The 15616-nt window shown below is 48.3% G+C and overlaps 1 protein-coding gene across 3 annotated transcripts in view; it reads right to left on the bottom strand.

Annotated features, from left to right (window-relative positions):
- Positions 1-9950: 9950 nt before the first annotated feature.
- The window catches only part of Kirrel1 (kirre like nephrin family adhesion molecule 1), a 101826-nt gene continuing 96160 nt past the window's right edge, over positions 9951-15616 (bottom strand). For all 3 annotated transcript variants that reach the window (XM_027920242.2, XM_071618292.1, XM_071618293.1), the window contains 2 exons: positions 15305-15382; positions 9951-15096 (listed from right to left, as the gene is read on the bottom strand). In XM_027920242.2, the coding sequence (XP_027776043.2) occupies positions 14620-15096; positions 15305-15382 (555 nt within the window). In that variant the 3' untranslated portion in view covers positions 9951-14619. The remainder of the gene's footprint in view (positions 15097-15304; positions 15383-15616) is intronic.

Here is a 15616-nt window from a genome sequence, read left to right on the forward strand (position 1 = left end):
GGCTGAGGCAGGAAGATCACAAGTTCCAGGCCAACCTCAACAACTTAGCAAAATTCTGTCTCAAAATTTAAAATGATAATAATAATAATAGAAAGGACTAGGGGTGCAGCTCAGTGGTAGCACATCCTGGGTTCAATCTGCAGTCTATGTTTTTAAAAATCATCCTATAAAAGAGAAAAATAACTGAAAAATGCTGTTTTGTTTCCTTGTTTTTAGATAGTGTCTTACTATATTACCCAGGCTGGCCTCCAGCTCCTGGGATCAAGCAATCCTCCTGCCTCAGCCTCCTGAGTAGCTGGGACTATAGGAACAAGTCACAGGAAAAGTGGAAATTTGGTAAAGACAGCAAAATCAGTTTGGTAGTCTTGGCAGGAACAGAAAACAGATTCAGTGTTTGGGGTGGGAGATGCAGTGAGAAAGAAAAAACAATGGATTTCGAGAAACTTGGCTATGAGGGGAAGGAGAGAGATTTGCTGAAGGGCACCAAACTGTGGGATTTTTTTTTTTTTTTAATAGACATGACCTCATCCTGCAGTTGTCATCACAATTACTTTTTTTCTTTCTTTTTTTTTTTTTTTTTTTGGATACTGGAGTTGAACCTAGTGGTACTCTACCACTAAGCTACATCCCCAGTTCTTTTTATTTTTTATTTTGAGACAGTGCCTTTCTGAGTTGCTGAGGGTCTTGCTAAGTTGCTCAAGGTGGCCCTGAAACTTTGATAACCCTGTCTCAGCCTCCCAAGTTGCTGGGATTATAGACATGCACCACTCTGCTCGGCATCACAGTTACTCTTTAAATCATGAACTGTGCTGGCTCTGAAAATCCTAACAAGGTACACACAGGAGTAGGGAGGGGGTGCTATAGGGTGGCAAAGGAGAGCCAATTAATTTGTCATGGGGGGGTGGAAGCCTTCTGTAAGGAGATCACTCCTGATTTGTGTCTTCCCAGTGATCCAAGTCTTCTTTTTTCTAGGATGACCATAGAAACTCAGAACTCAGTGTGGGAGGCAACACACCAAAGCAGGAAGGAGGACCACTGGGCGGGGGGAGCCTTAAGTACAAGTCCTAAATCCTTGCTCTTGCCACTGATCTGCCACGAACATGACATAGACAGGAGCCACGGGTTCAGGGCTGGGGAAGAGGCTCAGTGGTAGAGCACAGGCTTAGCATGCACAAGGTTCCATCCCATCCTGGGTTCCATCCCCAGCATTAAAAAAAAAAAAAAAAAAAAAATCCCAATAAAAATTCTGAATGGACACTTTGTGCAGGACATTTAAATTGCATTTTTCTGAAAACCCAATTTACTTCATCAAAACCAGTTTGACATCCCTAAAAGATGTCAAGATCATAGAATCCTGCATATTAGTACTTACAGGAAAACTCAGAGATCATTGATTCAATCCCCTGCCTTTTAAAAAGCCATTCTGGTCCTCTAGATTTCAAGTCTCTAATTTTTTTATGGATAAAGTACCTGCAGGTATTCCCCTGCCCTGAAGGCATTTCAGCATTATTGATACTCAGTCTGTCTGAATCCGATCTGCGCAACCAGCCCACGGGCCCTAAACTTGAATACTGGGCTTTTTTCTCCTCGATCAACCCAAATCCCAGTGGTTCTGCACTTGCCTTGAGGTTTGCTGCTGTCTTGTGTTTGCCGTGTGGAGACATGAAATGCAAGAGGAACTGAGTCCAGAGGTGGAGGCGGGGGGCGGTCTGTGTCTTCCCATCAGAAAAAGGACTGATTCTTGAGTAATGAGGTAGATTTTGCTTTTCCTACTCTGATGAGGAGCTGCCCTTTCCAAAGGGGGATCTGGGATTTTAGCTTTTTTTTTTTTTTTTTTCTTTTTCATGGCATATGGCCAGGGCCGAAGGGACAAGCATCAAAAAAAAAAAAAAAAAAAAATGTTTTAATAAGTGAAGAGACTGTTAATAGCCCTTTAGATTATTAGAAGGAGAGCGCCAGAGCCTGGGGCCTCTGAGGCTGGAAGCTTCTTGGGTTTATTTGCTGAGCATTTCTCCTCGCTGGCCCGTCAGGGTGGAAGGGGTCGAGGACAGGGGAATTCCCTGGAAGGTCTCACTTCGGAGACCCATTATGGTGAAAGTGGCCTGTAATCACATACATGAAAGGGCCTGGTACACTTACTTAACCATTGTTAATTTTCTCCCCATCACAAGCTCCCATTCTAAGCATCCTCAAAAGTCCAGGTGGTTTCTTTGAAGGAAGGGTCCAGCTTTATACTCCGCGGCAGAATGTCACAACAAGCAAAAATCAGTGAAATTATAGTGGCAAGGGACAAAGAATGGAGAGAAAGTAGGCAAGGGTCCGCTGGGGCAGAGCTTGTAAGAAATGAGTGTGGACTTCATTCTAAGGGGACTAGGAAGATGTAGGGTCTGCAGCAGAGCAGTGATGTGACATTGACGTGACATTTATTATTTATTTAGTGTTTTGCCATGCTAGAGATCAAATACCCAGGGCTTCTCACACACTGGGCAAGTGCACTACCTCCAGGCCCCAGCCCTGGTTTACATTTTTAACCCAGAGGGGCTTAACAACGGAGCCACATCCTCAGTCCTTTTTATTTATTTATTTATTTTAAAAAAATTTTTGAGACAGGGTCTTGCTAAATTGCTTAGGATCTCACTAAGTTGCTGAGTCTGGCTTTGAATTTGCAATCTTCCTGCCTCAGCTTCCTGTGTCGCTGGGATTACACGGCTGTACCCTGTACCCGGCTGGTTTACATTTTTTAAAAGAATTACTCTAATTGTGTTTAGTGAAAGTTAGCTAGGGTCCAAATGTTTGAATCTCCTCAAAAGTCATATGTGGAGATCTTTATGCCCAAGGTGATGACATTAGTGGGTGGGGTTTGGGGAAGGTAATTAGGTCATGAGGGCAGAGCCTCAAGAGTGGGATTTTTCTTTTATTTTATTGGCACTGGGGATTGAACCCAGGGGTTTACCACTGAGCTACATTCCCACCCCTTTTAGTTTTTTAAATAGAGATAGGGTCTTGCTAAATTGCTCAGGCTGGCCTTGTACTATCCATCTTCCTGCCTCAGCCTCCTGAATCGCTGGGATTACCAGTGTGCTCCTGGCAAGAGTAGGATTTTACCTTTAAAAAGAGACCTCAGGAAGCTGCCTAGCCTCTTCCACTGTGTAAGGATACAGGGACAAGGCACCATCCATGAACCAGACAGACCTTGCAGCCTCCAGAACTGTAAGCCAGAAATTTCTGTTGTTTATAAGACACCCAGTTTATGGTATTTTGTTACAGCAGCCTGAATGGACTAAGACCAGTCTATTTTTAGTATTGAGGGTGAAACTTAAAAGAGGTTGTTAGTCTCCAAGTAGGTTAACAATTCCCTAGAGAATTGCTACCAATGACCTGCTGTGGAGAAGACCTTATCTGCACAAGGACTGGAAGCAGATATACCGCTTGGCCACTCCAGGAGCGTGATGGGTGGAGAGCTCATGAATCCTGGGACTTAGCAGTGGAAGCAGGGTGGAGCGGTAGGATTTAGGGTACATGTTCATCTAGTGTCCCGCTGTGCCGGCTCTTCCCTTCTGCTCCTGTGGTAGTATTATTAGCACCATTTATGGAGAAGAAAGCTAAGATTCAGGATGTTCCAGTAGCTTATCCAAGGTCACGTGGATAATAGAGTAGACTCATGTTTGGATTCTCAAACCAGAGAGAAGAGAAATCTTGATGCTGATAGCAAGGAGGGTCTAGGTCAGTCCTGGTGCCAGTCATGCTGTTTTGTTGGCTTGTCCCAACCCGCCACCCCAAGTACTGAGAATTGGTCCTAGGGGGCGCTCTAACCACTGACCCAGATCCGCAGCTCTTTCCATTTTTATTTTGAGACAGGGTCTTGCTTAGTTGCCAGGCTGGTCTTAAACTTGTGATCCTTCCGCCTCAGCCTCCAGAGTAGCTGGGATTACAGATGAGCACCACCGGAGACCATCCTTCTAGGTGAGTTTTGAACATTAGGAAATTCCACAGCCCCCTCTGCAGGGCACCACTCCAGGGACAGTTTCCCATTTCAACCCATTCAGGTTCTCGTCTTCCTTTCCCCCTATCCTTCAGTGAATTCAGACACTGTTTGTTTTCTGACTCCTGCCCACCCCGGGGAGTGGTGGTCTCTTTACCTCTCAATGGTCCTGAGAGTCGTGCTGTGCACAGAAGTTGGAAATGGGGCCAGATTCTCAGGCAAAAATCCCAGGATACAGATTAGAATACCTCAGCAACTTAGTGGGACCCTGACTCAAAATAAAGAATTAAAAGGGCTGTGTTGTGCGGTGGTAGGGCATTTGCCTAGCAAGCACGAGGCCCTGGATTCAATACTGCAAAACTAAAAAAAAAAAAAAAAAAAAAAAAAACACCTCACCCCTAGGAAGGCAGGGTGAGCAGAAGGAGAAGAGTCGGAAAACCATATCCTCAGAGAAGTAGTTTGAAGAATCAATACTAGTTAACTAAGAAAAGAGGTCTAAGAAGAGACCTGACATCATGACAACTGTGTTTCAATATCAAAAAGGGCTACCTGGGAAGGGGGACAGACAACCTGGTGGACAGCACTGTCCTGAATGCAGAACTATAGCCTTTGGGTAAAAATTGCAAGGAAGCAGATTCATGCTTAACGAAGGGAGAAATGTCTTCCAATTAATCCTTCTGAAACTGTGATTTATTTTTTAAAAAGTGGTAATAATAAATCAAGAGTACTGCATGTTGACATGTAGTAGGCTGGTTGAAACGTAGGAAATTTGCTGTTCAACCATTTTTTGTTGTTGTTGTTCAACCATTTTTGATCTACAAGAATAGTGATTTCATGTGGTTTGACTTATTACATCCTCCCATCTCGGGGTAATTTAATTTCCAAAGTCCTCACAGGACCGGTTCCAGTTCACCTTTCTGCAGAATTTCTTACCAGTCTTTTACAGCCCCAGCCACCATCTTTGGTGGTGATAGTGATTGTTTTTGCTTCTGGGGCTGGAACTCAGGACCCTGTGCATGCTTGACAAGCATCTACCACAGAGCTACACCACCAGTCCTTTTTATTTTTATTTTGAGGCAGGGTCTCACTAAGTAGCAGAGACTGACCTTGAACGTGCCATCCTCCTGTCTCAGTCTCCTGAGAAGCTGGGATCACAGGTGTGCTAGGCCACTACACTCCTTGTTGATTCCTGAGCTCTCTACACTCGGGGACATCCGACCACTGAACCACATCCACAGCCCTATTTTGTATTTTATTTAGAGGCAGGGTTTCACCGAGTTGCTTAGGGCCTCATTTTTGCTGAGGCTGGCTTTGAACTTGAGATCCTCCTGCATCAGGCTCCAGAGTCACTGGGATTACAGGTGTGCACCACCGCACCTGTCTGCACCAGAGATTTTGCAGTTACTGTTCCCTCTGCCTAGACTATTTTTTCCTAGATATCAACCCAGCTCACCTGTCCACTTATAAAGAGAAGTGCTTTCTCCAATGGCACTTTCTCCTTAGGGCTTATGACTCTGCGGTTTTGTTTATTTGCTGATCGTCCACATTCTGCCATTTCAATGTAGCTCTTAGAGAGTGGGGACTTTGTTTTGTGCCCTGCTTTTGTTCCCAGGGTATGGGATTCTGTCAGACACGCAGTAAATGTTCAATAAATATTTTTGGCATGAATGAAAGGATGATTTTTATCGATGAGGATACAAAAGCCCGCCAATGGATTGTCTCTCTGGATCAGACATTCAGATTCCAAAATCCAGACTTCATAAAAAGACACCCTGCTTTCCTATCGCCTGTCAGCCTTGACACAGAACCCATTTCTCTCTGTGGCTGAATGGGGGCTTCTGCTTTGGGTCTAAAGTTGGACCAAATGGCCCCAGAGGCGCCTTCAACTTTTGAGGTTCTATTTTCCACAGGTAAACATTTATTTTACTGGGGGAATCACAGGGAATCTGAGAAAAACAAGATTTTGGTCACCCCTCAGGCTATCTGCTAGTAATCTTGGATGCTGTTTGAAAAGAGGTCTCCACCAGTGTCTCTTTTGGATAGGTGGAACATTAATCTGAGCCTCAAAATATGAAATATCCCCCAGTTTGCAAATGAATGCAGGATGTGTTTGCCTAGCGACCACCAAGAGAGCAGTATTATGTGGAGAGGAACCAAAGACAAAGCTCTTTGGTTCAATTCTGGGAGCTGATGGCTCCGCTCTCCCCAGGAGGTCGTCTCTGTGTAGCTAATTACAATGGGTAAAGGAAATGGGAAAGTGAGTGCCAAGGAGAGCTCTTTCTCCTCCCCCAGGTTTCTGCTTTGCTGAGGGCTGATCTTTTGGTTTTAGAACCCTGGGGCGTGTAGGAGGGGCTCTATCAGGCCCAGCTGGACGGGCACAGTCTTCTACTATCAAGTCCACTACTAGAGCCTGTTCGTATGGTGCTGTGGCAGGCCCCTGGGTGTGGGGGCTAGATAGGGTGGGACAGGATGCTACAGTGTTAATGGATCAAAATAATCCACTCACATTTGAATAGTGTGTAGCTATTTACAAAAGGCTTTTGTATAATTCCCCTCATGGAAGACTTGGAAAGATTTCACAGATATATAGGTAGCCGGAAGATGTGCTGACCTGCCAGGTATCACAGGGTTACAACAGGCTTTGCTGGGATTTTAACCTACTTATTTCTTCTCTTTTCAGAGACCAGGTTCTGTTTACTTTAAAAAAAAATTTTTTTTTTTAATTTATTTTTGGTACTGGGGATTGAACTCGGGGGACACTCAAACGATGAGCCACATCCCCAGCCCTTTTTTTGTATTTTATTTAGAGACAGGGTCTCACTGAGTTTCTTGAGGCTGGCTTAGAACTCGAGATTCTCCTGCTTCAGCCTCCAAGCCACTGGGATTACAGGTGTGCACCATTGTGCCTAGCCAAGTCCTGTTATAATCTCTAGGCAATTGTTGACAATTTTCCTGAGATCTCCAAGGAAAGGGGCAAAGGAAGGAAAGGGGCAGAAGCCCACTGCTCCCCTTCCTCTAGGTTAACAAATATTGACATGTACTGAGGACTCTGTGCTAGAATTCTGCTAAATACTTTCCCTGGAATAGGAACTATTACCAGTCTCTTTCACAAAGGAGAAAAGAGAGATATATAGATAGGAAGTAGTTTACCCAAGGACCAAATGGTGAAGGAAGGATTTTAACACTCTCTGTGTTAATCAGGATAGGACACACTGTGCTGCTGTAACAAACAACCACAAGTAGCTCAGTCCAAGAGCATGGGCTTAGCATGTATAAGGCTCTGGGTCTGATCCCCAGCACCACAGGCAAGATAAAAGTCAGTATCTAAATAATATTCGTTTCTCCTTCAAATTACTTGTTCATCATGGGTTGGCAAAGAGACTCCGCTTCACATAGTCACTCAGGGACCTGGGCAGAGAGATTCACTACTGTAAAACTGCACCATCTGGAATCAATGAGCTCCTGTCACTGTGGCAGAGGGGGAAAAACGCTGGAGAGCCTCACACTGGCAATTAAATGCTTTGGTCTGGAAGTGACATGTCACTTCTGTTTATAGCATGTTGGCCCAAAGTAGTCAGATTGGCGTTGCCCAGCAGCCCCAGGGAATCAGAGAGAGCTCGGTATCAGCACTGGTCATGTTCATCCACTTGGCACTGACCTGAGTCCATGCCTCTCTATACCATGGGGTACTGCTTCACCCTGCGTGAGCTCCTCCAGGTTCAACCCCCTTGACTCACTGTTTCATGGGTTGATTTCCACCACTCCCTCTCCCCTGCCCACATCCCCCCCACTTCCCGCACACACTGAGCAGCTCCAGGCTAGGCATGCTGGTTGGGTGATGGGGACACAAATAAGTGATACGTGACCTCTGCCTTCATGTGTCCTTCTTTTAGGAGAGAAGCGCTGATGTGTTATACACCAAACCCTGTGATCAAAGCAGAAGGTATTAATGGGACCAGATGGCCGAGAGACTTTCCCAGAGGGAGAAAAGGTGACTACAGTTTCCCAGAGGACAAGGAAAAGGCCTTTGAGCTGGACCCTAAGGATAAATAAAATTTGGAAAAGGGATATGGGCGGAGAAGAGCTTGGGCAACAGCAGAGAGCCAGGGCCATACTGCAAACAAGGCACAGTCCTTAGACTGCGGTTTGGTTTGGGTCAGACCCTGGAGGACTTTGAACTTCACTCTTTGGTGTGAAAGTGCAAAAGGGTACATGTCTGAAGCTAAGCCAGGAGCTCTGGTGGTGAGGCAGACCTCACAAGAGACAGTAGAGTGGCTTTTAAAGCTTCGTAATGCTTGGTGACATAGCGGCTATGTCATTAGTATCTGTCCTGGGGCCTCTGGTACAGGATAAGGCCCAACATAAAAGGACTAGCCCCTGTGGCCTTTCTGTGGTTAAGAGAGTGGGTTGGTCCAGCAGAGCCTCATGCCCAGTACGCAGACTTGTCCCCAAATATTTGCTGGCCCTGTGCTAGGCTCTGGGGAAGCAGAGATGAACAAAACATATCCTAACTGGACACAGGAAGCAGCCCAGGAATTGAAGACACACAAACAGACCCAAAGAACAGGACATCTCAGCCAACACCACTTGGCCTAACAGATTTCACCTGGGCCTCCATGTTTACTTAACTTTGCTTCTTCTCCCCTTCTATCCCCCTCCCCTCCCCCACAGTCATCTATTTGTCTCTCTCTTCTTTTTTTTTTTTGGGGGGGGGGTGGATTTACCACTGAGCCACATCCCCAGCCCTTTTGATTTTTTTTTTTTTTTTTTTTTTGAGACAGGGTCTCCTAAGTTGCTGAGGCTGGCTTTGAACTTGCAATCCTCTTGACAGCCTCCAGAGTGGCTGGGATGGGATTCTAGGCCTGTACTGCCGAACCTGGGTGATCTATTTGCTTCTAGATGCTGATTATGGATGCTATTTTTTTTTTTTTTTTTAATTTGTGCCAGTGCAATTTACCTGTCTGCAACCTCTACCTTCGCCCCGCACTGGGCCTCTCGTCCCTATCTAGATTATACTCACCTTGGGAACCTATAGACATAGTCCTGACCACGTGCCTCCAGATTCCAGACCTCTTGCACCTATAACCTCCCTGGGCTTCAGCTCCTGGGCTGTAACCTCCAACCTTCTTAGAAACAGTTTGCATTATATGGAAATTTTTTTTTTTTTTTTTTCAGTTCTTACATCCCATATCTCTGGCTGTGTTCTGTATCCCTTGTGTACAAAAAGGCTCCTGTAATCAGTCTTGCGCCTGCTCGGTCATTAACTGGATGAGGAAAATGATAAGCCACAGCATTACTCTCACATGAGTTATAGCTTTCAAAATCATTATCCGAAAATAATTCCAGGTATCAAATGCTCCCGCAAACTACTCACGGTGAAATCCCAGGAAAAACTCTACCAAACTCAGAAAATTTAAGATTTCTCGGCAGATTTCTCTGTGTGCACACTGCCAAACCATCTGTTTCACCACAAGTTCCAAAGATTGGAGGCTTGGTAACCTTTTGCTTTTTAGCCAAACCACAGCATTTTAATAAATGAAACCAAACCCTGCTTGCACACCCACTCCCAATTTCTTTGGGATCTGAATCCCAGGTTCCAGTGCTCCCCCTTTCTCGTGCTCATAATCAGGCCGGGTACAGAACATTGGGAGTGTGTGTTCAAAACAGACAAATGAACAAACAGGAAAGCCCCAGAGCTCCTAGTATTTGTCCCTGAACTGCTGCAACTGGCCTCAGGGTTCTGCAATAGTCACAAACGGGTGAATAAAATGTTTGCACATGGCGTGGAGGTGACCTAAATATAGAGCTTCTGCAATCTCAAACCCAAACCTGGACCATTTCACTCCAAACCCAGTCAGGCTCATAAGTAACTAGTTGCTTGTGTATTAAATAACACAAAACATCATACTTTTTAAAACATTTATATTTATATATATAAAAAATTAAATATATATAATATATAGTGTGTTTGAGACTAAAAATATAGTACATAATATTTAAAAAAAAAAAAAGAAAAAAAAAGGCAGAATAGGAAAAGGTGTGAGGGACACACAGATACACATTGCTAAAAATCTACGATGGTTTGTCCTAACAAAAATAATATTTCTTTTTCTCTTCTCTTAATTATCATCATGGATCCATCGATTGGGATTTGGGTGGAGAAAAATTCAACTGGAGCCAGAAATAGAGGTTACAATCCCAAGAAAGGCTGGGGTAGAAAATGTGACCACGGGGAGCCTTGGGCCTCTTTCTGGTGAAGTGGGAGGCAGCCAAACTCTTCTGGGTCACTATTGCTAATGAGATTGGGTCAAGAGTTTTGATTGTATTGGCAATTTGGCTGTTCTTTCTCCCCAGAATTTGGGTGTTCCCAGGGGCTACATCTGAATGCTCCAGAAGTCCTGACCCACACCAACTCAGAGGCCAGTGGTTGGGGCCAGCAAGAAGCCCAGGGATGGGGAACAGTGGAACGGTAGGAATGAATGAGAGTTGTATGCACATGGAGTTATTATTATTTTTTTAAGGGCAGGCTTGTACCAGAACTGCCCAGTATGGCCTGTGACTTCTGCGCAGCAATGATCTCTCCAGTGGCAGGGCCTGGAGCTCCCTCACAGTGATACAAGAAAATGGGATTCTGCCCCATCTCCCCAATTCAGAGATCCCCAAGCCACACCTCTCCTCAGCAGCCCAGAGGTTGAGTGTCGGAACCAAGCTGCCAGAGGTGAGCCAACAGCCTCACAAACAGCCAGGCTTTGACAAGAGGAGGAGAAATACCCTGGGGGACACGGAGAAGGGAATGAGATCTATAGATGCTGATTCTGTAGCTTTTTCACAAAAATGAATGCCTAATGATGCTGGTGTGCCAGTGGGCCTCAGTGCCCCCTCATGACCTCCTCTCTGGGCTCACCAGGGTCAGGAGCCTTACTAATTCTCTCCGGTGATTCCTCTGACATGCAGAATGGGCTGCAGAGGCACAGAGCAGTGACCTGCCTCAGGTCACACAGAACTGAAATGATAGAGAACCAGGGTTTCCCAGCCCAGGGTGGCTTTGGGAGGTCCTGTAGTTCAGCCATAGGGACAAACCGTCCACACAGCAAAGAGTAAGGCTGTGACCAAGTCAGCTCACTCCCAGTTGGGGTCTTGGCCTTAACCTTGGTTTCACACATGCCACTGGGCTAACATTGCTGTTTGTGGCCAGGTGTACCGTGTTTGTGGCCACCTGACTCTGTTTTAAGGAGCCCAGGACCTGATGCTCCTGACAGTGTCTGCAGGTTCACCACAAGAGACTCCCCTGCAATGTGCTCCATCCTGAAAGGCTGAAAAAGCTTCCCTCAAAATCGTAAGGAAAGCAGAAACTGCTGGATAAGGAAGAGTATTGCTGGCAGACAGGGTGGTCAAACTAACCTTCCATTCCAAGCTCCATATTTGAGAACCTAGCACTGCTCTCATGCCTGGTACTACTGTCCTTTCTCACTATGATGAGTTTTGTTTCATGCAAACTCTGTGGCTGGACTTTGAGGGATCCAGGATTTAGGATGCAGGCTGGGCCCTTCACAAGCAGAGACCATGCCTCATCCAAGGTATTAAGAACCTTTTTGGGATCCAAAGCTTATGTCAAAACCACTTGCCTCCTCTTCCCCCCACTTGCTCCCTCATGGAGGGGTCAGCTGGACCCACTCCCAGTCCAGCTCGAAACATTTGGACTGCAAGCTTCACCTTGTTCAGTAACCAGGAGGAGTTATCCTTTGGGCCATAGGAGTGTTTTGAGGACCAATTACCACTCCCCACCAAGAAATAGATGCCTGTCACCTGGGAGCAAACTAAAGGAAACCCACTATGCCCTTTTCTAGCCACAGTCTTCTTTGCAAACCTGTCAGAATCAAGTGGGAAGCAGCACAGATAACTAGGGTAGCTGTTGCTGCTTGTAATAAAGGGGTTTCTGGTGGAAATTAATTCACAACACTTCTGACAAGATAATGAAGCACATGGTGAAAGCTTCTTCCAATAGGGGAGAACCCCTGAGCTCCCCAACCCTCACGGATTCCTTACTGCTCCCAACTGCTTGCCAGGGATGCACAGCCCCACAGGTGAACAAAGCCAAAACGGAATCCTTTCAGGTTTGTGTAACTCTCCCCTCATCTCGCAGGACAGAAAGTTGGAGGCAATGAACATAGAGGTTAGGCCAGGCCACTCTGTGAATGAACCCAGCATCGGAACTGGGTCCTGGATCTGACCACTAGCCCCGTGCCCTTCCCACTGAGATGGTAATGTCCAAGGGAATCAGGATTCCAAGTCCTGGGGCAATGCAATGTTGGGGACTATAGCTTCAGACAACAGAGCTCTGTGATCAAGGGCATCTTCTCCTCCCTAGATAAGCTATCCCACTTGGTCCACCATGCAGGTTCTCACAGTTAAAACCGAAAAGGAGGATATGAGAATCTGCCCAATTCCCAAACAAAATTGAATACCTTGAATATTCCTGTTTTAAAGGTAACCCTATTTAGACTTCAATTGTTTAGATTAGCCATAGCTGCTGGTGCCTATGAAAAATTTGCACAAATTTATCTGCACAGGAACCTGCATTCTTAAAGCCTTCTCTCTGTGCTCTCATGAGAGGACTCCGTAGGACCGTTTGAGCTTCCAGGGGTGGGATACAGCTGGAAACCGTAAACACCCCAGGTAGGTCCTGTTCTGCAGGGACTGTCCGGCTCAAGTGGAAGAGGACACAGGGGCAGGCTGGAACTGCAGCTGCTGGTTTCCGGGGTGTTACTTAGTCTTTACCAGTGAGAGGATGTCTAGGAATGTCACCCCACGGACCCATCTGTAAGGGGTGGTGATGGCCCGTGGCTGATGAGCATGTAACTCATTAAAGCGAACATGACTAATGAATGGTGACCACCGAGAAAGGGCAAGGAGCATTCTGGGAATTGCACCGGTGTCCCCCTCCCATGGGGCTGGCCACGGGCGAGGAGGCAAGCTGCAGACGCAGCTCCTCGGGCAGACAAGGCCGGGCAAGGGTACCGATTCTCTTTGGGGTGCCTGTTCTCTTTGGTCAGAAGGTGGCAGCTGAGAAGTGATGGCATGGAATGTGTGTGGGCGCGGGTGCACGTGGGGGTGGGACAAGAGAGCATGGGCTTTGGAATGCCTGCAGTGCCCTTCTGTGCCTCCTTCTCCACCCGGGCCAGCGCTGAGCTCTCCCTCAGGGCCATCTCCAGGCCTCCTTCCCCTCCAGGTCCTCTCCCCTCACTCCTCTGACACGGTAATCCTTGCCAGCCTGTCTGAAGCTTCCCAAGTACCGCTCCCTGCCCAACCGCCCACACAGGGACGGTCACCCAAAGCTAGACACTCAAGGCACTGAAGTGGAAGAAGGAGTCGGATTGGTCCAAGGAGGGAAAAAGACACTTAAACCAGAACTTTCCTAGAGAGAACCTCTCCCGGCCCTCTGGGAGGTGGGCCCTAAGCAGCTGGTGGGGCTTAGGGCAAGACAGCAGAGTCAGAGACCAATGCCCTTCCCTAACCCTGTTGGAGCCCACCTGGACCACCTGAATGTATAAAATGAATTCAAAGTGCTTAGAGACTGAAAGGGTAATGGAGGGTGTCGGGAACTTGGTGGAGAAGAACAGGTATCCCTTTTTCTTTCCACTGGGACTTGTATTTGGGCGGGGTAACCCCTACAGCTTCTTTCCAGATGAGGTTTTCATCATTTTTGTTGTTGTTGTTGTTGCCTTTGCAAAATAGCTTGCAACACCTCTATCTCAACCTACTGCTCCCCAAGCAGGCTCAAGAGTTAAAGCCAGGAAGTGGGGCAGAAAACGGAGCTGGAGGGCCTCCCTCTAGTGTTGGTTCTGGGAACTGCCACACAGCAGCAGCGCACAGTGGTCTCTTGCTGATCCATCAGGACATGGACCTGACCTTTCCTTCTCCACCACACTTGCAACTTATCTGGGTGGGCCCAGCACAGGGGGAGAAGGGAAGAAGGGAGCAGTGCTGCTGGAGATTTCTGGATCCCTCTGCACCCTGACAGATATCCGCAGTGGCAGCTAGGGTGACTGACATTTTGATACCAGTTGAGGGAAGGCTCCCAGGGCTGTTCTATAGACAAGAGCCAACAGGAACCCAAGGTCCCTTCTGCAGTGCCCTGAGGGGACAGATGCACCCAAGACAAGAAAGCAAACAAAGGGACTGAGTGGGCTATCCTGTTTTCCATCTGTGCTAGAGCCACCCACTCCCATCCTTAAATGTCCCCTAGGTCAAAGCCTGCCAACCCCTGCGTATCCCCCTGCCTGTTTATGGGAGACCAGAGGGGCGGGATAGAAAGGGAATGCTAAAAAGTGCCCCCTCTGTTCTCCCCAACCTTGACTTTCCCTGTCCCCGTGCTGGGGTCAGCAAGGGCACAGGTCGGAAGAGACACAACCTCCCGAAGAAGAGGGAAGGAAGGGCAGGCCCAGGAGGCTGGGGCATGCACAGAGCACCATCCTCGGGACGGGGTGTTTCTGGGAGACCTGCTCCCCACCTGCCTTGGTGGGAGGAGGAAGGCTGGTCCGAGAAGGGAGCAATTAGCAACGCCCCTGAATATCAGGGAACAGCTGTGAGAAGCCTTCTCCTCTGCCCCGCAGAGATGCCCCCGCCAGGTCTGGCCCCTACACGTGAGTCTGCATGCGCTGCTGGAACCGCTGGCCGTAGTCCGAGTGCTGAGAGGTGTAGGAGAACCGAGTGGCCGTGGCGTACTTGCCGATGGGGTCATACGCCTCGTACGGGGTCCGCTCCAGGCTGGAGGGTGGGCCCTGCGGGTAGCCCAGTCGGTAGGTGGGGTACCCAGCTGCCCCGGGGAAGGGGTGGGAGTTGAACTTCTCGTAGTTCTCGTAGGACAGCTGGCTGGTTGTGTCGGTGCCCGCAGGGGCAGCAGGGCCAGCGGCTGTGGGTTCAGGGCCATAGTCAGAGGCGGGGGCCCGGCTGTAGGTATTGAGCTGGGCATAGCCGCTGGAGTGGGAGAGACGGGATGAGGGGCGACCATCAAAACGGGCAGGGCCAGGGGCGCGGTAGTCAGCATAGAGCACTGCCCTGGAGGACGGGCGGTCTTCGTGGGCGCGCACATTGTAGTAGCCATTGGTGGGGTCCTGGGGGGCAACGAGAGAAGAGCACGGAGGCTGGAGTTTCCTCTTGGAGTCTCCCGGGACTTTCTGGGCCTCCCCCTCTGGCTCTCCCTGTTCCCATCCAGCGCCACTCCACCGCCCCCCTCCCTGCCACAGATCTCCTCCAGCAGCAGGCCCTGGGCCCCTATTTCCCAGTGGGCGGGTCCTCAGCCAGCCCCAGCCCTTTTCCCACCTTCATCTCATACTCCTCCCGAGTGTCGATGGTGTCACAGCGCAGGTCCTGCTTCAGATCCACATCATCCTTAAAGGACTGCAGAGCGGCAGGAGCGGGTGTCAGGAGATGGGGGCCCTGCTCTTGTCCCCCCTCGCCAACCCCGTCCCCATGCCCAGAGGCCACCTGCTAAGGGAAAGGTCTGGGGTCAGAGGCAGACTTGCATTCTGTGTCTTCCCCCAGCAGAGGCACTGGGATGTGGCCGGAGGAGGCCAGAGACCTGGCTTCCAGCAGGTACTGGGGATTGCACCCAGGGGTGCTCTACCACCGAGC

Source organism: Marmota flaviventris, chromosome 10, assembly GCF_047511675.1.
Source record: "Marmota flaviventris isolate mMarFla1 chromosome 10, mMarFla1.hap1, whole genome shotgun sequence".
Classification (NCBI taxonomy): domain Eukaryota; kingdom Metazoa; phylum Chordata; class Mammalia; order Rodentia; family Sciuridae; genus Marmota; species Marmota flaviventris.